The sequence below is a fragment of the Cynara cardunculus genome, assembly GCF_001531365.2.
Source record: "Cynara cardunculus var. scolymus isolate 2C chromosome LG 5, CcrdV1, whole genome shotgun sequence".
NCBI lineage: Eukaryota > Viridiplantae > Streptophyta > Magnoliopsida > Asterales > Asteraceae > Cynara > Cynara cardunculus.
Window position 1 is genome coordinate 6057827 of NC_037532.1, and position 20434 is coordinate 6078260.

General features: G+C 34.5%; 3 protein-coding genes across 3 annotated transcripts; 1 reads left to right on the plus strand and 2 right to left on the minus strand.

Moving 5' to 3' along the window:
* Window positions 1-4639: 4639 nt before the first annotated feature.
* On the plus strand, window positions 4640-9401 carry LOC112512266 (putative disease resistance RPP13-like protein 1). The gene is made up of 2 exons (XM_025118143.1): window positions 4640-8566; window positions 9348-9401. The coding sequence occupies exons 1-2, from the start codon at window positions 4640-4642 to the stop codon at window positions 9399-9401; spliced, it is 3981 nt and encodes a 1326-aa protein (XP_024973911.1).
* A 2460-nt stretch (window positions 9402-11861) lies between these two features.
* Window positions 11862-14395, minus strand: LOC112513205 (putative disease resistance protein RGA4). The gene is made up of 2 exons (XM_025119398.1): window positions 13193-14395; window positions 11862-12059 (listed from the first exon to the last, which is right to left on the minus strand). The coding sequence occupies exons 1-2, from the start codon at window positions 13655-13657 to the stop codon at window positions 12048-12050; spliced, it is 477 nt and encodes a 158-aa protein (XP_024975166.1). The 5' UTR covers window positions 13658-14395; the 3' UTR covers window positions 11862-12047.
* Window positions 13781-17183, minus strand: LOC112512267 (putative disease resistance RPP13-like protein 1). The gene has a single exon (XM_025118144.1). The coding sequence runs from the start codon at window positions 17114-17116 to the stop codon at window positions 13781-13783; it is 3336 nt and encodes a 1111-aa protein (XP_024973912.1). The 5' UTR covers window positions 17117-17183.
* Between the last annotated feature and the right edge of the window lie 3251 nt (window positions 17184-20434).

Below are 20434 nucleotides of genomic sequence, written 5' to 3' on the forward strand. Positions count from 1 at the left end.
TATTTGTTGATGATTTTATTAACAACTAATATATATTTATATAGACAATATCCAGATCATTAATCAAAGTACTCATGCTACCGCGCAACGTGCGGTTCCCATACTAGTCTATATTAAAGAAGAAACCAAGGATAATGAGGTGACACCTTCTAATGCTTAGAACCCCTCCTATCTTTTTTCTCATTTTTTTATTTTTTTAAATGTTGAATATGTTAAAGACTTTTTTGTCCCTGGATGAAAAATGTATGGCTCATAATTAACCCGGGTTATTTTTGTAATTTTGTATACCCAAGTTTAACCTCCAACTCTTGATTTGCTCTTCCATTTATTTTCTTTTATTTCTTAATGAAATTTGTTTTTTAAAGTTTCAATAATAAACAAAATGAAATCATATCCTTTGGTGAGGGATGAAGAAGATGAGAGTTGAAGAAGAATTCAAAGATTTTAAAAGGTATGTAGAAATTATATTCATTAAAAAATGTGATTTGTTATTAGATATTTCTTTTTCAATATTGTTGGATGTGTTGTTTGATTGTGTTTACGATTGGATCATATAAATGTGTTTATGATTTGATCATATAAATTCGAATAAGATTTTGATATTTTATAATTACTGGATATGATAAACTTTTTTCGAATTTAAGCTTCATTAACAATAACTATTTATACGTGATTGATAATTACGTTAAATTTTGACTATTTCAAGAATTTTTTCAATTAATAGAAATCCTTTGGTGAGTAATGAAGAAATAAAAGTTGAAGAAAACTTAAAAGCTTTAATAAGGTATGTAAAAATTATATTATTTACAAAATATGATTTGTTATTACATATTTTTTTCTTTTCAATATTGTTGGATTTGTTGTTATCCTAAGACATGATTGTGTTTACGATTGGATCATATAAATTCGAATAAAGTTTTGATATTTAATGATTACAAGATATTATAAAAACGAATTTAAACTCCGTTCACAATAATTGTTTATACGTGATTAATAATCATCAATATATATGTATATATATAAGAGAAACCAAATATAATAGGTGTATTTCTCTAAATATTAGAAACTTATCTTTCTCTTTTCCTAAATTTTTGATTTTTTTAAAATATTTGATATGTAAAAGACTTTTCTATCCCTATTTTAAAACATGAAATTCATTAAAATAGAGTTGTTTTGGTAATCTTAACAAGCTTAACCTCCAACTTTTTCCTCTTCATTCTTGGAGATGAAACTTTTAAACACTTTCATGTGCTCCTCCATGATTTGTCAATGTTTTTATAATATTAAATAAGTTATATTATTCTACCCTTAAATGATAAATATGTATTCCATTACAAGAAGACTTCTATGACCATTTTCAACTTAATTAGCTTTAACTTTCACATTACATAACTTCATAGGGATATTCACTATACTATTTTCATCTACTAACTAAAATAAACTTACAATAAATGTTGTGGCACATTGTCAATATGATTTTCTGAAGAAATTTTCTCATTGTTTTTAATTTATGAAATGTTAAATAAGTTAAGTACTTTTTTTACCCGTGAATGAAAAATGTGTATTTCATTATTTTCTCCAAARYGMAAACAAAATTTTCCAAGCCAGAGATGTCCTTAATTGAGCATTTGGCATCATTATTTTATATAAATCTAAAAGTAAAATATGAAGTTTCTTATGTGACACTTTGTGCAAAAGTTATTTCATAATTCATTTTTTTCAAATTTTTAGATTTAGTTTGGACTTATTTTGTTGGTTATATTAATTATCTTTCATTAAATCATAAATGTTCTAGACCTTTTATTTTCTATTATGTTTTTTATCTATCTATATATTTCATAATTCATTTTTTTTTTTAATTTTTAGATTTATTTTGTTGGTTATATTAATTATCTTTCATAACTCATAAATGTTCTAGACCTTTCGTTTTCTATTTTCTTTTTTTATCTCATCTATATATTATATCTTATTTAATTTTTAAAAAAGCAAATAAATACACTTACAAATACCACATGAATATCACATTTTATTTGTTTTCAAATAAATAAATACATAAACATCATTTTAAGTGTTTTTTACTCCATAAAATTAATGTAAGAATTGTTACATTTTATATTTATATTATTTAAACAAACACTTAATATATTTATTTGAAAACAAATAAAATATCATATTCATATGGTTTTTGTATGTGTAGACTTTGTATGAAAAATAGAAAATTTTAATTTTTTATATATTCGGTAAATCAATAAAAAAAGTGTCATGTTTAATATTTTTGAAGAGATTTATTTAATGATGGTTTAAAGTTTTAGTTATGGATTAAAATGATTGATTGTAACATATCAACAATTCGGAGGATGATAACATGAACAAAAAAATATGAAAGTCAATAAATTAATCATTATATTTATAATTATAATAAAAGAAAATGATATATACATGAACTGACATTGTAATATTTCAACATTAATTTGATTTTTTTTTATAAAAATTATCGTCATCGTAAAACGTACGGTGAACATAACTAGTTAGTATAAAAAAGTATTCCTATAAAACACTACGTGACATGAATGTGTTTTGGGGGTGATTTTTATTGCTTGAGATGAATAATTTCCACGTCATGAAAACAAAAAGAAACAGACAGATATCCTTTGATTACCCTCTTGCTTTCATCATCCCTACTTTCCGTCAGAAAATAAAACCCTAAGGGTGCGTTTGGTTTGCAGGAATGTTTCTGAGGGATTTGGATTCCTGAAGGGATTTGGATTTCATGGGATTTGGATTGGATTGGATTTAAAATCCATTCCTGTGTTTGGTTTGCAGGATTTGGATTTGATTTGAAATCCATTCCTCTGTTTGGTTTGTAGGATTTGGATTTACATTTTNGATTTGTATAACATTCAGATCTATCTATCCAATGACATTTTCGTCACTTAATAGATTTTTTTTATCTTTTACTCACTCAAAAAAAAAAAAAAAAAAACAAATGAAGCAAATTATAGTTTTTTTTGACCGGCGATAACTTAGCGATAATGTACTCGGGGTTTTGATCTCGGTTGAACTTATCTGAGCCCCGGAAAGCAAATTATAGTTGACTCTAAAATATGAGTAGCTATGGGCCAATGGCCCCATGCCCACTAAGTAAAGAAAAAAGTGGAAAGAGCCTGCATCATTATGCACATCACGTAAACTATATTATATATATCTATATCTATATCTATATATATATCTATATCTATATCTATATCTATACTATATATATATATAAGCATTTAGGTCTATACTATATATATAAGCATTTAGGTCATTATCTTAAATAAAAGTGGTTAAGCATAAGTTACAACCATTTTATGCAAGATTTTCAAAAAACTCTTAAAAACAAGTCACAAAGCATATGGTACAAATTATTGATGCATTTACTTTATGGTACAAATTAAAACCATTGCGCCATTTTTTGCACGAAATATTTACGTCAGTTTCCAGGCTATGATAGATTAGAGACTAAATTAATATCTATTTGCACATGGGAGGCAGCTGCTGCTTATTCATTATCCTTTAATATAATATAATAGAAATTAAGGGTAGTTTACCAAACGCTTACTTGGATAAGTGAACACTAAGTCACATTATTTTACCGGATGAATATGGTAAGCATCAAGAATCTTACCCGTTAAGAACGAGACAAAGACCAAGAGTCTTACCCGGTAAGCGAGGGCGACAACTCCTACCATGGTAAACGCTTATCGGATAAATTGTTGCATACGATACCGTTTTGGTGGACTAAAATCTTACCGGATAATTAAATAATAATGTTAAATTTCACCTGTAAACGCTTACCGGGTAAGTGTTTGGTAAACGGCCCCTAAATATCTACTCTCAACAAATGGAAGAAACACCTTATCCGGATCGAGGCTGTACATGCTTGTTTATGTATTGATACATGCATTTCTAGTTATTCTTCATGGAAATTATAGAAACCATCTTATCAGAGGATATTTGTATATATCTAGTTATTCTTCATGAAAATCATAGAAGCCACTTTATTACAGGTAGTCCGTATATGTCTAGTTATTCTTCATAGAAATCACAGAAACCACCTTATTACGGGGATTTATATACGTCTAGAATTTGTTTATGAAAATCATAGAAACCACATATGTTGACATATGTCAACATATAAATATTAACAAACGTTAAAATAACTTCAAAATAAAATATAGTACGAAGGTATCATCATTTTGATAGAAGATCCTTTGAAACTAATTTAATTTTAATGCAATGTATTAAATATTTAATTTTGAATATATTTTTAACAAAAGCATGAAAATTAGTACAAAAACGTATTCCTATAAAACACTACCTGACATGAATATGTTTTCGGGGTGATTTTTATCAATGCTTTCCACGTCATGAAAACAAAATATTTCATCTAAAATTGAATTTAAAAAGAATAAAGAAACAGACAGCTAACCTTTGTTCACACAAACTCACCTACCATCTTCCTTTCATCATCCCTGCTTTCCATCAGAAAATGAAACCCTAAGTAGCAGTTCTCTCTACCAGCTTACTTCCCTTGAAATCGAAGACCCAATTATAAAGAAACAATCTTTCCTTTTCCTTTCTCCTTTTTCCTTTACCAATGGCTGGTGCAGAAATCTTTCTCAGCGCATTCGTCACGGTGTTATTTGAGAAGTTGGCCTCTGCTGACTTAATAAGGTTTGCTCGATCCGAAGGAATCCATGTTCAGCTCAASAAATGGAACAACACCTTGTCCCAGATCCAAGCYGTGCTCGTTGATGCATCCCAGAAACACTTAGGAGACAGAGCTGTTCAACTATGGCTCAACAAACTTCAGCATTTGGCTTACGACATAGACGACTTCCTCGATGATTTGGCCACTGAAGCTATGCAGCGCCGGTTGAAAGAAGAATCTTATGCCAATACCAGCACTGCTAGTAAGGTATTGAAGGTGATTCCAAAAGTTTCCAACTTCTCTCCTCATGCTATTATGTATGGTCGTAAGATGAGTTCTAAACTCGATGASGTTACAACTAAATTRCGYGATCTTTTAGAGGAGAAAAATAGTCTGGGTTTGAATATTAATGTTGAAAGGTCAAATAGAGCAAGTAGACGATCGAAGGAAACTTCGTTGGTTGAGGTATCCAAAATTGTGGGTAGGGAAGGAGATAAARAGGCATTGCTCAGGAAGTTGACGTTGGAKAATGAATCATGCAGTGAAAATGTCAGTGTGGTGTCCATAGTGGGTCTGGGAGGGGTWGGTAAGACCACTCTTGCCCGAGTTTTGTACAACGAAAAGAAAGTGAAGGATCACTTTGAACTCATGGCATGGGTTTGTGTTTCCGATGAGTTTGATGTCCTTAATATTAGCAATACTATCTTTGAAGCTATAAGTGGAGAGGATAAAAGGTTTGAAGATCTAAATAAGCTTCAAGAGTCGCTTTCAGAAAAGCTTTCAAAGAAAAGGTTCCTACTTGTTCTAGACGATGTCTGGAACGAAGACTACACGGAGTGGGAACTCCTCCAACGCCCTTTCGTTGTAGGGGCACCCGGAAGTAAAATTGTTGTGACAACTCGGAAGACCACAGTTGCATCTGTGATGGACTCCGTTCAAGCTTACCCTATGAAGCTTTTATCAAATGAAGAAGCTCTATCTTTATTAGCTCAACATGCATTAGGCAAACAAAACTTCGATTCACATCCAACACTTAAATTCCATGGTGAAGGGATCATGAAGAAATGTGKTGGCTTGCCTTTGGCTTTGGTAACAGTTGGGAGGGTGTTAAGAAGAAAAACATCTGATGAAGAATGGGAGGAGGTGTTGAATAGCGAGATATGGAATTTACAATACAAAGATAAGATTCTTCCGGCTCTAAGATTAAGCTATTATGACCTTCCTCCATATTTGAAGCAGATGTTTGCATATTGCTGCTTATTTCCCAAGGACTACGTGTTTCACAAGGTTGAACTWGTCTTGTTGTGGATGGCAGAAGGGTTTTTGCAGGAGTCAAATGGCAGCAAGTCAATGGAGAATTTAGGTAGCGAGTGTTTTGAAGAGCTACAGTCAAGGTCGTTCTTTCAGCATGTTGGTAATCATAATTYATCACTATATACAATGCATGACATGATAAATGACTTGGCCACGAGTGTTGCTGGGGAGTTTTTCTTTGCTTTGGATGATAAGATRAATGCTTACGACAAGAATGAAGCTTTGGAGAAGTTCCGCCACCTTTCATTTGTTTGTCCAAAATATGGCGTCTACAGAAAGTTCAAAGCATTACAGAAAGCTAGACGCCTACGGACTTTCTTAGCTTTGCCCGTAAGGGTAGGCAGTTTGCACTTATCAAACAACGTTCTTTTCGAACTAGTTCCCCGACTACAATTCCTAAGGGTACTAAGCCTAGCTAAATATTCAATCACAAAGGTACCACAATCCATTGGTAGTCTGAAGCATATGCGGTACCTCAACTTTTCTGGTACTTGCATCACATGTTTACCGGAACAAGTCGGTAACCTTCATAATCTACAGAGCTTGTTGGTTTCTGATTGTGTAAGATTRTCAAGCTTGCCGGACAATATTGTGAAGCTAAAAGACCTRCGACATATCTACATCAACAATACTCCAAAGTTGAACAAGATGCCYTTTGGGATTGGAGAGTTGACGGGTCTACGGACTCTAAGCAAAGTCATTGTTGGAGAAGCTAATGGGTTCAATATATACAATCTTAAGGGCCTATTACATCTTCAAGGTAAACTTTCCATTCAGGGACTGCACACAGTGACAAATGCAATACATGCAAAAGATGCCGACTTACTGCAAAAGAAGGGCCTTGAGGAATTGGAGATGGAATGGGGTGATGTCTTTGATGATTCTCGGAATGAATCAATTGAATATGACGTACTCGAAAGGCTAAGACCTTATGATAAGTTGACGAGCCTCCTAATTTCGAACTACATGGGAAGGAAATTTCCTAGTTRGGTCGGGGATCCGTCCTTTGTTTACTTAACCGGGATTACACTACGTGGCTGTAGAAGTTGTACATCTCTACCRACACTTGGACATTTACGGTCACTTAAGTGGTTGTATGTTGAAAGCATGAGTGGGTTGAAGAGATTGGGTTTGGAGTTTCTTGGCACTAGTAATTCTCGCCATGGTATTGCATTTCCATCACTTAAAGTTTTGAAATTTATTAATATGCATGAGTGGGAGGTATGGTCTAGTAATGTTGGTGGCAAAGATGGAAATGGAACGGTTGGATCGTATCCTTGCCTCCGTGAGATTTGCATAATGGATTGCCCGAAATTAAATGCAGTGGAAATTGAGTTGATACCATCACTTGGGAGAGTAGATATACAAAGATGTTCTGTAGCTGTATTAAGAAGCATGGTTGTTGTGTCTCCATCAATTCTAAAATTGACAATGACGAGTATTAAAGGACTTACTCACCTACATGGAGATGTTTTAGMACATCTTGGGGCAGTTAAATATCTATTGATAAGAGGGTGTGATGAACTTAGATACTTGTGGGAATCAAAACCGGTGGTATGCGAGAATCTAAAGAGTTTACGAGATTTGCGAATAGAATCGTGTAAAAATCTGGTATCATTGGTAGATAAAGAGGCTAATTTGGGGATTAGCTGGAAATTTATCAGACAAGTGTGTATTACTGATTGTCSGAAACTCGTGAGTTACAATTGTCCAAATAGGGTGKWTAGATTGTTTATATCCCAATGTCATTTAATGACATCACTGACTTTCCCAACAGAGCATGACCTCCCATCCACTATGAAGACTCTTTCCATTAGGTCACCTCATACTTTGGATACAACTTGGCTTCTCAACAACTACTTGTCATCACTTAGATCTCTTTCCATTTTTGATATGCCGAATGTGAGGTCACTACCTGAAGGATGCTTACTTCATCTCACCAAGTTGCATATCGAAGGTTGTGAGAACATAGAATCCATTCCTGAGAAAGGTTTTGGTTTCCTTCCCCTTGTTTGCCTAAGAGATCTCCATATCAATAGATGCAAGAATCTGAAGTCATTTCCTCAYGAGCATTTGGAAAGTCTCACATCTTTGCACGTGTGGTGTGTAGCACATTGTCCAAGTATGGACTACTTTCCATGTGGTTTGTGGCCTCCTAATTTACGTGCATTATATATAGGAGGGTTAAAGAAGCCCATGTCAGARTGGGGGCTGCAAAATTTCCCAACCTCACTTGTTTCACTTCTTTTATTTGGCYTAAATTCAGGAGTGGTTTCGTTATCTCTACTTGTTCCACCATCTTTAACTTATCTAGGTGTTTGTTGTTTTATGGAGTTGGAATCAGTTTCCAAGGGCCTACAACACCTCACCTGCCTGGAACGCCTCTCATTCAASTCATGCCCCAAGCTTAAAGATTTGCCTGCAGAGACTATGCTTCTTTTACTTTCAAGTTTGTACGTCGAWGATTGCCCGAAACTGGAAAAAAAGTGTGATAGTAAAAAAGGCAAGTATTGGCCCATCATCTCCCAAATTCCTCACCTTCATGTAGGTCCATCACAGGTATGTCCTTCATCTTGTACTTTGTCTTTTCTTGAACTTATGCATTATTCTAAACAAGCTTTTRATCTGTGTTTTTTTCACTATTATTCGATACTTGTTGTAAAATAGTACTCCATTCGTCCCAAAATAACTTGCCACAACTTTATTTTAGTTTGTCCCAAAATAACTTCTTACAACTTTATTTTAGTTTGTCCCAAAATAACTTGTCACGGTTCTATTTTAGTTTGTCCCGAAATAACTATCCACTTTCGTAAATCATATACAGTCAATTTATGAAGTMCTTGATAACASTACATCCTTTTCGGCCCTCATGCAATTAAGACAATATGGAGAGACAACAAGCGTATTATTATTATTATTACAAAATGCCATACGTGTTYATTTTGGTCCTTTGRTTTAAATTTATGATTTCGTCAATGTTGTAGSRGCTGGGTTGAGAGCTTTCAAGAACCCGTGGAGAAAAGAAAGACTCGTTTCAAGTGTTACTTAACAGGATTGTTAGTTCAGACTTCCTTCTTGGTGTTCATCATACGCGACTACCCATCGGACGAAAAGCAATCCAGAGTCTTGTTCTTTTATCGTTAAATGTTTGTACAGGTGATATTTTAACCAAGTGTTGTGCCTTGGTTGATATTTTGTTGATTGTATGTAGATCTTTTTCTACCTTTTTATAGGCCTTTAATTCCTATGTGCATTATATATAAGCAAATGCAAATGCAAATGCAAATGCTTTAATTAATCTCTTATCTAAACTAATATAGTTGTGATGTGTGTCTGTTAGATTAGTGGTTGGTGGCCTGGTATATTCTTGATAGATGACGACGGTATAAATTAGTGTGTAGTACATAGTCTTTTCATTTTAAGTTAACAATTACAGGTTCTCTTAACGCTATCTATCTGTTATAACGAATACTACCAATTAATGAACTTYGGAATATAGAGATTGATGGGTTAAAACAATGAAAGAAGTGAATGAGCTTGTTGGTTTAYCAAACGGTAATAAAGCCCTACAGGTGTTTAAGCTCACAAATGATGGTGACAAGAGATTATGTTACGGTAAATTGAGTCTTATAAATTTGTGTATATTTGGCCAATTAAGGCTATAAGAGAACCACTAACGAATCCATGTGTGCTTTGGTAGTTTATCCCCAATCTTCCTGCCCAAGTTACATCATCGCCCAAACGACCCAAACACAACGAGAGAGCTCACAAAAACGCAACAACAAGAAGTCGAAAGTTGATACCGCAATCAAAGAAACCAAAAATCAATCCTCGTAGCAACTTAGCTATGAAGGGGTAAGGATAAATGAGTACCATTAACTTGACTAGAATCGACATCCTTCAATTCCTATATGTTTATCATGAAAAAGATCCAAAATTATCAAATATTTACATGACGTTGAGATGTGTTGATTTATACATGGTCTTAGGGGTCGTTTATCAAATACTTACTTGGGTAAGTGAACATCGTCACATTATCTTATCGAATGAATATGGTATGAACCAAAAATCTTACCCGGTAAGAGCGAGACAAGTACCAAGAGTCTTATCCTGTAAGTGAGAGTGACGACTTTTACCATAGTAAGCGCTTACCAGGTAAATTGTTGTATAAGATATCATTTTGGTGGATTAAAATTTTACCCCGTAAGTAAATTATAGTGTTAAATTTTACCGGGTAAGTGTTTGGTAAACGACCCCTTATTCTATATCGTCCTTCTTTTTGCTTCCAAGAATTTGAGGACATAAAGATGAAAAGAAAATGTTCGACAAGCATATGTTGTAGGAGGTCAGAGATGTCGAGAGGATTAGACTATGTTTAACGGTGATCCCATGGTTGGGATCGTGAATAGGACAAAATGGGGTTTAAAAAAAAAAGAAAAAGAAAAAACAATTAAAATGTCCAATCCCAATAGATCTAGATCATCGTCTGAACCGAGATTGTAGTTTTTCCATCCCATATCATCTACCAGGTGATACATTACCATTGGTCAATGTTATATTCTTTTTATAAAACTTATCTCATAAAAGAATGACTTTAATTAACAAAAAAATTTAAAAAATGTACCAAAATTAATCTCTTGTCACCATCATTCGTGAGCTTAAACACCTGTAGAGCTTTATTACTGTTCATTAAACCAACAAGCTCATGCTCATGCACTTCTTTCATTGTTTTAACCCCATCAATCTCTATTTCCCAAAGTTCATTAGTTGGTTGTATTTGTTATAACAGAACCTGTAAGTTGTTAATTGAAAATGAAAAGACTTTGTATGCACGAACTTATACCGTCGTCATCTATCAAGAACATACCACCAACCACTAATCTAACAGACACACATCACAACTAGGGGTGTTCAAAAACCCGACCAACCTGATCAGTCCAACCCAACCCAACGCGAAATAACTCAACCCGAAGTAACCCGATGTCTAATCGAGTTGTAAAATTATCAAACCGTAGGTATTGGGTTGATATTGGTTTACTATTATTTGAACCCAACCCAACCCAACCTGATTAACCCGATATCTTTTTATTTCTTGGATTTAATATGATTGTTGAATTTCTATTAATATATACATTAGACAATTACATTATTATGTATGTTTTTCATATACACATATTTTCAATCTATTCACATCTCTAAATAACTCATTCATATATATGTTCAGTAACTGTGAACATATTATATATATATATATATATATATCGAGAAAATTAACTGAATGTGATATACGTAAGAAATATAGATAAGTTGTATCAAATGGTTGATGAAAAAAAATTATGAATAGAAAAATAACATATTCAATGTTAATAGAATATTTTAATATACCAAATTATCAACCCGACCAACCCGTATGGGTTGGGTTGGGTTGCACTTTGGTTTGGGTTGGGTTAAGATTTTTCCAAACCGCAAGCATTGTGTTGGGTTGATCAAAATGTCTTCAACCCGATCAACCCAATCCATGAGCACCCCTCCCTAATCACAACTATATTAGTTTTGATAAGAGATTAATTAAAGCATTTGCATTTGCATTTGCTTATATATAATGCACATAAGGGCCTATAAAAGGGTACAAAAAGATCTACATGTGATCTGTCAAAAAACTGGTTATCCAACTTTATTTACTTACGAACGAAGACACAACATTTAGTTAAAATATCACATGTACAAACATTTAACGATAAAAAGAACAAGAATAAATTAAGTCCCTACAGCTACAAGTTGGTCAACTTAAACCCCCAAAAGATGCCCAAAATCATATACTGAGACTACATAATGGTGGAAATGTCTTGAATTGATAAGTTTGGACCCTTTTGATTGCTACTCCAAAAATTCTGGAATACTTCTCTCAAGACTCTGGAATGCTTTTCATCCGATGGGTAGTAGACATATGATGAACACCAAGAAGGAAGTCTGAACTAACAATCCTGTTAAGTAACACTTAAAACGAGTCTTTCTTTTCTCCACGGGTTCTTGAAAGCTCTCAACCCAGCCCCTACAACGTTGACGAAATCATAAACTTAAACCAAAGGACCAAAATGAACACGTATGACATTTTTGTTATAATAATAATAATACGCTTGTTGTCTCGAGATCTTGTCTTAATTACATGAGAGCCGAAAAGGATGTAGTGTTATCAAGTACTTCATAAATTGACTGTATATAATTTACTACGAAATCGCTACAAGCAACCTATTTCATACCCTTTTCACAAGCAACCTATTTCATACCCTTTTCACAAGCAACCTATTTCATACCCTTTTCACAAGCAACCTATTTCATACCCTTTTCACAAGCAACCAATTTCAAGCCAATTCATTTGGGACCCTCCAGATCCACTCTTTTTCCTATTCAAAGCTCAGCCCTTTGTCTCTGTGTTTTCACATCGAGAATTATCTGTCAGATGAAGAGATGTCAAAGGGGCTTTTTACTCACCCAAAAATTCCTCCTAGATCTCTATCATCTTTATATAAACGTTGGCTTAGCAAGAAGGTGCAAGAAAAGATTTCGAATTGTTGATTAATCGCACCGCATAAAAACATTCCTCCTATAGTAGCTATTAATACGAATAAGAGAAACTTGTAGCCATTTCGGTACATTCAATATACTCTACGGATAGAGGATTACATAGAGTTGAACACAGTAAAGCAAGAAATTGAAAGATTTCGTTTGACTGTTAGATAATCAATTAAATGTTCAAGTTCAACTACAAGCAAAATAAAGAAATTACAGAACCACTCACTTGGTCCCAAAAAAAATATCCATGTTGAAAAAAAAACACAAATAGTTTTAGAAATATGCAATTATTACGTGTTCTAATTAACTTAAAGGCCAACTTTACCCTTAATAATAAATATAAATTTGACACTTGCTTTTGAAAGTGGATAGTTATTTCGGGACAAACTAAAATAGAACCGTGACAAGTTATTTTGGGACAAACTAAAATAAAGTTGTAAGAAGTTATTTTGGGACAAACTAAAATAAAGTCGTGGCAAGTTATTTTGGGACGAATGGAGTACTATTTTACAACGAGTACGGAATAATAGTGAAAACAACACAGATCAAAAGCTTGTTTAAATTAATGCACAAGTTAAAAAAAAAAGACAAAGTACAAGATGAAGGACATACCTGTGATCGACCTACATGAAGGTAAGGGATTTGGGAGATGATGGGCCAATACTTGCCTTTTTTACTATCACACCTTTTTTCCAGTTTCGGGCAATTATCGACGTGCAAACTTGAAAGTAAAAGAAGTATAGTCTCTGCAGGCAAATCTTTGAGCTTGGGGCATGACTTGAATGAGAGTTGTTGGAGGCAGGTGAGGTGTTGTAGGCCCTTGGAAACTGATTCCAACTCCATAAAACAACCAACACCTAGATGAGTTAACGATGGTGGAACAAATAGAGAAAATGAAACCACTCCTGAATTTTGGCCATATAAAAGAAGTGAAACAAGTGAGGTTGGGAAATTTTGCAGCCCCCACTCTGACATAGGCTTCTTTAACCCTCCTATAAGTAATGTACTTAAATGAGGAGGCCACAAACCACAAGGAAAGTAGTAGTCCATACTTGGACAATCTTGTACATCCAACATTCGCAAAGATGTGAGTCTTTCCAAATGCTTATGAGGAAATGACTTCAGATTCTTGCATCTATTGATATGGAGATCTCTTAGGCAAACAAGGGGAAGGAAACCAAAACCTGTCTCAGGAATGGATTATATGTTCTCACAACCTTCGATACGCAAGTTGGTGAGATGAAGTAAGCATCCTTCAGGTAACGACCTCACATTCGACAAACCATTGATGGCAAGAGATCCAAGTGATGACAAGTAGTTGATGAGATGCCAACTCATCTCCAAAGTATGGCACGCCCTAATGCCAAGATGCTTTAGAGTGGATGGGAGGTTCTGCTCTGTTGGGAAATTCAGTGATGTCATTAAATCACATTGGGATATAAACAATCTCTCCACCCTATTTGGACAATTGTAACTCACGAGTTTCGGACAGTCAGAAATAAACACTTGTATGATAAATTTCGAGCTAATCCCCAAATTAGCCTCTTTATCTACCAATGATACCAAATTTTTACACGATTCTACTCGCAAATCTCGTAAACTCTTTAGATTCTCGCATGCCTCCGGTTTTGATTCCCACAAGTATCTAAGTTCATCACACCCTCTAATCAATAGATTTTTAACTGCCCCAAGATGTTCTAAAACATCTCCACGTAGGTAAGTAAGTCCTTTAATACTCGTCATTGTCAAAGTTAGAATTGATGGAGACACAACAACCATGCTTCTTATCACAGCTACAGAACATCTTTGTATATCTAAAAGCCCAAGTGATGGTATCAACTCAATTTCCACTGCATTTAATTTCGGGCAATCTATTATATAAATCTCACGAAGGCAAGGATACGATCCAACTGTTCCATCTTTGTCACCATCATTACTAGACCATACCTCCCACTCCTGCATATCCATAAATTTCAAAACTTCTAGTGATGGAAATGCAATACCATGGCAAGAATTACTAGTGCCAAGAAACTCCCAACTTAATCTCTTTAACCCACTCATGCTTATAACAAACAACCACTTAAGTGACCGTAAATGTCCAAGTGTCGGTAGACATGTACAACTTCTACAGCCATGTAGTGTAAGCCCGGTTAAGTAAACAAAGGAGGGATCCCCGATCCAACTAGGAAATTTCATTCCCATGTAGTTCGAAATTACGAGGCTTGTCAACTTATCATAAGGTCTTAGCCCTTCGAGTACGTCATATTCAATTGATTCATTTCGAGAATCATCAAAGACATCACCCCATTCCATCTCCAATTCAACAAGACCCTTCTTTTGTAATAAGTCGGCATCTTTAGCGTGTATTGCATTTATCACCTTGTGCAGCCCTTGAATGAAAAGTGTACCTTGAAGATGCACTAAGCCCTTAAGATCGGATATTTTGAACCCATTAGCTTCTCCAACAATGACTTTGGATAGAGTTCGTAGACCCGTCAACCCTCCAATCCCTAAGGGCATCTTGTTCAACTTTGGAGTATTATCGATGTAGATATGTCGTAGGTTTTTTAGCTTCACAATACTGTCCGGCAAGCTTGATAATCTAACACAACCAGAAACCATCAAGCTCTGTAGATTATGAAGGTCACCGACTTGTTCCGGTAAACATGTGATCCAAGTACCAGAAAAGTTGAGGTACCGCATATGCTTCAGACTACCAATGGATTGTGGTACCTCTGTGATTGAATATTTAGCCAGGCTTAGTACCCTTAGGAATTGTAGTTGTGGAACTAGTTCGAAAAGAACTTTGTTTGATAAGTGGAAACTGTCTACCCTTACGGACAAAGCTAAGAAAGTCCGTAGGCGTCTAGCTCTTTGTAATGCTTTGAACTTTCTGTAGACGCCATATTTTTGACAAACAAATGAAAAGTGGTGGAACTTCTCCAAAGCTTCATTCTTGTCGTAAACATTCATCTTATCATCCAAAGCAAAGAAAAACTCCCCAGCAACACTCGTGGCCAAGTCATTTATCAAGTCATGCATTGTATATAGTGATGAATTATCATTACTTAAATGCTGAAAGAACGACCTTGACTGTAGCTCTTCAAAACACTCGCGACCTAAATTCTCCATTGACTTGCTACCATTTGACTCCTGCAAAAACCCTTCTGCCATCCACAACAAGACTAGTTCATCCTTCTCAAACACATAGTCCTTGGGAAATAAGCAGCAATATGCAAACATCTGCTTCAAATATGGAGGAAGGTCATAATAGCTTAATCTTAGGGCCGGAAGAATCTTATCTTCATATTGTAAATTCCATATCTCACTATTCAACAGCTCCTCCCATTCTTCATCATATGCTTTTCTTCTTAACACCCTCCCAACTGTTATCAAAGCCAAAGGCAAGCCACCACATTTCTTCATGATCCCTTCACCATGGAATTTAAGTGTTGGATGTGAATCGAAGTTTTGTTTGCCTAATGCATGTTGAGCCAATAAAGATAGAGCTTCGTCATTTGACAAAAGCTTCATAGGGTAAGCTTGAACGGAGTCCATCACAGATGCAACTGTGGTCTTCCGAGTTGTCACAAGAATTTTACTTCCGGGTGCCCCTACAACGAAAGGGCGTTGGAGGAGTTCCCACTCCKTGTAGTCTTCGTTCCAGACATCGTCTAGAACAAGTAGGAACCTTTTCTTTGAAAGCTTTTCTGAAAGYGACTCTTGAAGCTTATTTAGATCTTCAAACCTTTTATCCTCTCCACTTACAGCTTCTAAGATAGTATTGCTAATATTAAGGACATCAAACTCATCGGAAACACAAACCCATGCCATGAGTTCAAAGTGATCCTTCACTTTCTTTTCGTTGTACAAAACTCGGGCAAGAGTGGTCTTACCTACCCCTCCCAGACCCACTATGGACACCACACTGACATTTTCACTGCATGATTCATTMTCCAACGTCAACTTCCYGAGCAATGCCTCTTTATCTCCTTCCCTACCCACAATTTTGGATACCTCAACCAACGAAGTTTCCTTCGATCGTCTACTTGCTCTATTTGACCTTTCAACATTAATATTCAAACCCAGACTATTTTTCTCCTCTAAAAGATCRCGYAATTTAGTTGTAACSTCATCGAGTTTAGAACTCATCTTACGACCATACATAATAGCATGAGGAGAGAAGTTGGAAACTTTTGGAATCACCTTCAATACCTTACTAGCAGTGCTGGTATTGGCATAAGATTCTTCTTTCAACCGGCGCTGCATAGCTTCGGTGGCCAAATCATCGAGGAAGTCGTCTATGTCGTAAGCCAAATGCTGGAGTTTGTTGAGCCATAATTGAACAGCTCTGTCTCCTAAGTGTTTCTGGGATGCATCAACGAGCACAGCTTGGATCTGGGACAAGGTGTTGTTCCATTTCTTGAGCTGAACATGGATTCCTTCGGATCGAGCAAACCTTATTAAGTCAGCAGAGGCCAACTTCTCAAATAACACCGTGACGAATGCGCTGAGAAAGATTTCTGCACCAGCCATTGGTAAAGGAAAAAGGAGAAAAGAAAAGGAAAGACTGTTTCTTTCTAATTGGGTCTTCGATTTCAAGGGAAGTAAGCTGGTAGAGATGAAGAAAGATTGTCTGTTACTTTTAGGGTTTTATTTTCTGATTGAAAGTAGGGATGATGAAAGGAAGAGGGTAGGTGAGAATGCAGTCTCTATCACATCAAAGGATATCTGTCTGTTTCTTTTTGTTTTCATGACGTGGAAATTATTCATCTCAAGCAATAAAAATCACCCCCAAAACATATTCATGTCACGTAGTGTTTTATAGGAATACGTTTTTATACTAATTTTCATGTTTTTGTTAAAAATAAATTCAAAATTAAATATTTGATACATTGCATTAACTGATTTCACAATGAAAATAGAAGAAAATTAAATTAGTTTTAAAGTATCTTTTATCAAAATGAACCTACGTACTATATTTTATTTTGAAGTTATTTTAACATCTGTTAATGATGATACGTACGTATTATATTTTATTTTGAAGTTATTTTAACATCTGTTAATATTTATATGTTGACGTATGCCAACATATCTGATAATGTTAACTTATATGAGCCTCTCTTAATAAGGTGGTTTCTATGATTTCCATAAAGAATAACTAGACATATACGAATCTCAGGTGGTTTCTATGATTTTCATGAAGAATAAATAGATATAGACGAACCTTCTGTAATAAGGTGGTTTCTATGATTTATATGAAGAATAACTAGACATGCATGTATCAAAACATAAACAAGCATGTACAGCCTGGACATGGACAAGGTGTTTCTTCCATTTGTTGAGAGTGGATATTTAGTCTCTTATCGCATTAAAGGATAATGAATAAGCAACAACGGCCTCCCATGTGCAAATAGATATTTAGGGGTCTACTAAACGCTTACTTGGTTAGTGTTTATCGAACAATTTTTCTCATTGAATGAACATGGCAAGGGTCAATAATCTTACCTGATAAGAGCGATGATAAGGATGGAGAGTCTTACCCGGTAAGTGAGGGTGATGACTCTTACCCGGATAAATTTGCGTATGATACCTTTTTGATGTATTACAATCTTATTCGATAAAAATAAATTATAATGTTGATTCTTACTCGTAAGCGTTTACTAAGTAAGCATTTGGATAAACGGCCCCTTAGAGGCTGTTTGGTTCGCAGAATTCAAAAAAATTTGATGGAATTTGATTGACAAATTCCTTTGACCAATCAATTCATTTTTTGAAATTGATGGAATCTTTCAAATTCCATTGAATTCCACAATGGAAAGAATTGGATTTCATCACCATCCATCACGACCATGTTACTATTGTTCGTCATGTCCTACACCTAACCCCCGCCCCACCTTACCCTACTCCAACCCACCACTAACCATTAGGCTTAACCCGATCCTTAATCATCCTCCCTTAAAACTCCAAACCCTTTTCAAATTTCTCATACTTGACAAAACTATGAATCATAATATTGTATATGGCTACATCAGGTTTCCCATCAATTAGTTTACGCATATTATCAAACGCATGGAGTGCATCATCAAACCTACCGACGTTACAGAAGGAATTAATAGCGAAACGGAAGATGGGTTCAGTACGAGAGCAAGAAAATATACCGTCGGAGCAAGGGCACGGATTAGAGACGATGAAATCAAGGACGGATGCGAGGGAGTCGAGGCGGTTAGTGATGGCAAGTGTACGGACCATCCATTCATAGGTGGAGTGGTCGTGGCGAAGGAGTCGAGTGTGGCGGCGTGGCGGAAGACGTGGAGGTCAAGGTGAGCGAACTTGGAATGGTGGTGGAGGTGGTTTTATAGGAAGGAAAGGAGGTCGTTAGGGGTGAGGTTGCTTTTGAGGTGAGAGTTGATGAAATTGGTGAGTTGGGATAGAGTGGTTGAAGTAGAGGAGGGTAGGGAAAGGGTTGTGAGAACAGTGAGTGATGTATCCGGTGGTGGCGGTGGGGGGAAGAGGTTGGTGGTAGTTAACGACGGAGGAGGACGGCAGAGTGGTGGTGGTCTTGGGAGAGGCCATTTCTTCCCAAGTGAATCGATTAAACCAGGTGCCTTGGTGTTGGTGGTGGTTCATAACTTTGTTTTATTTTTATTTTAATTTTAATAGTTTGAATAAAATTATATATTTGGAAAGTCTACAAAAAATACATCGAATAATCTTTTAAACAATTTAATCATTAAATTTTCAAATGGGCTGTTTATCAAACACTTAGGGGTCGTTTTAGTTACACGAATTTAAATATGAAGATTTGATAAGTTGTACTTATGAATAATTTACTTGTAATCTTGAATTTTAAGTAATATGCATCAATATATAGTACTTCATGCATAAAAAATGATTTTTAAGAGTTTTTGTCAAATATTTTATAATATAGTATAGATATTATTAAACCAAATATAAATTGTTTCGTTGTTGAACCTAGCTAAACTAATCATAATAAAAAAAATTGAATTTAAAAATTATACAAAAAATATGAATTTTAAATAGTTAATTTGATATTAATATCGATATATTTTTGTCAATTTTTTATGATATCTTCAAATTTATATTTTCTTCAAAAATAAAAACATCATGGTTTTTTCAAAATCACATAAGATCATACTATAACATCGACTGAGATGAAAAATAAAATCAAATATTAAAATCAAGATGTATCTCGCTGCATTGCACGAGTATCCTTCTAGTTTTAATTTTAATAATTTGAATAAAATTATATATTTGGAAAGTCTAGAAAAAATACATCGGATACCATATTCAGCCGATGAGGTAATGTTACTTGATAAATGCTTACCCGAGTAAGCGTTTGTTAAACTAAGTGTTTGATAAACGGCCCCTTAGAAAATTTAATGATTAAATTGTTTAAAAGATTATCCGATGTATTTTTTCTAGACTTTCCAAATATATAATTTTATTCAAACTATTAAAATTAAAACTAGAAGGATACTCGTGTAATGCAGCGAGATACATCTTGATTTTAATATTTTATTTTATTTTTTTATCGTAGTCGATGTTATAGTATGATCTTATGTGATTTTGAAAAAACCATGATGTTTTTATTTTTGAATAAAATATAAATTTGAAGATATCATTAAAAAATTGACAAAAATATATCGATATTAATATCGAATTAACTATTTAAAATTCATATTTTTTGTATAATTTTTAAATTCAATATTTTTATTATGATTTAGTTTAGGTTCAACAACGAAACAATTTATATTTGGTTTAATAATATCTATACTATATTATAAAATATTTGACAAAAACTCTTAAAAATCATTTTTTATGCATGAAGTA

What these genes read in the sequence shown, in the direction of transcription:
- LOC112513205 (XM_025119398.1), bottom strand. Translation starts at nt 13,657, where the DNA reads ATGTTGGATGTACAAGATTGTCCAAGTATGGACTACTACTTTCCTTGT.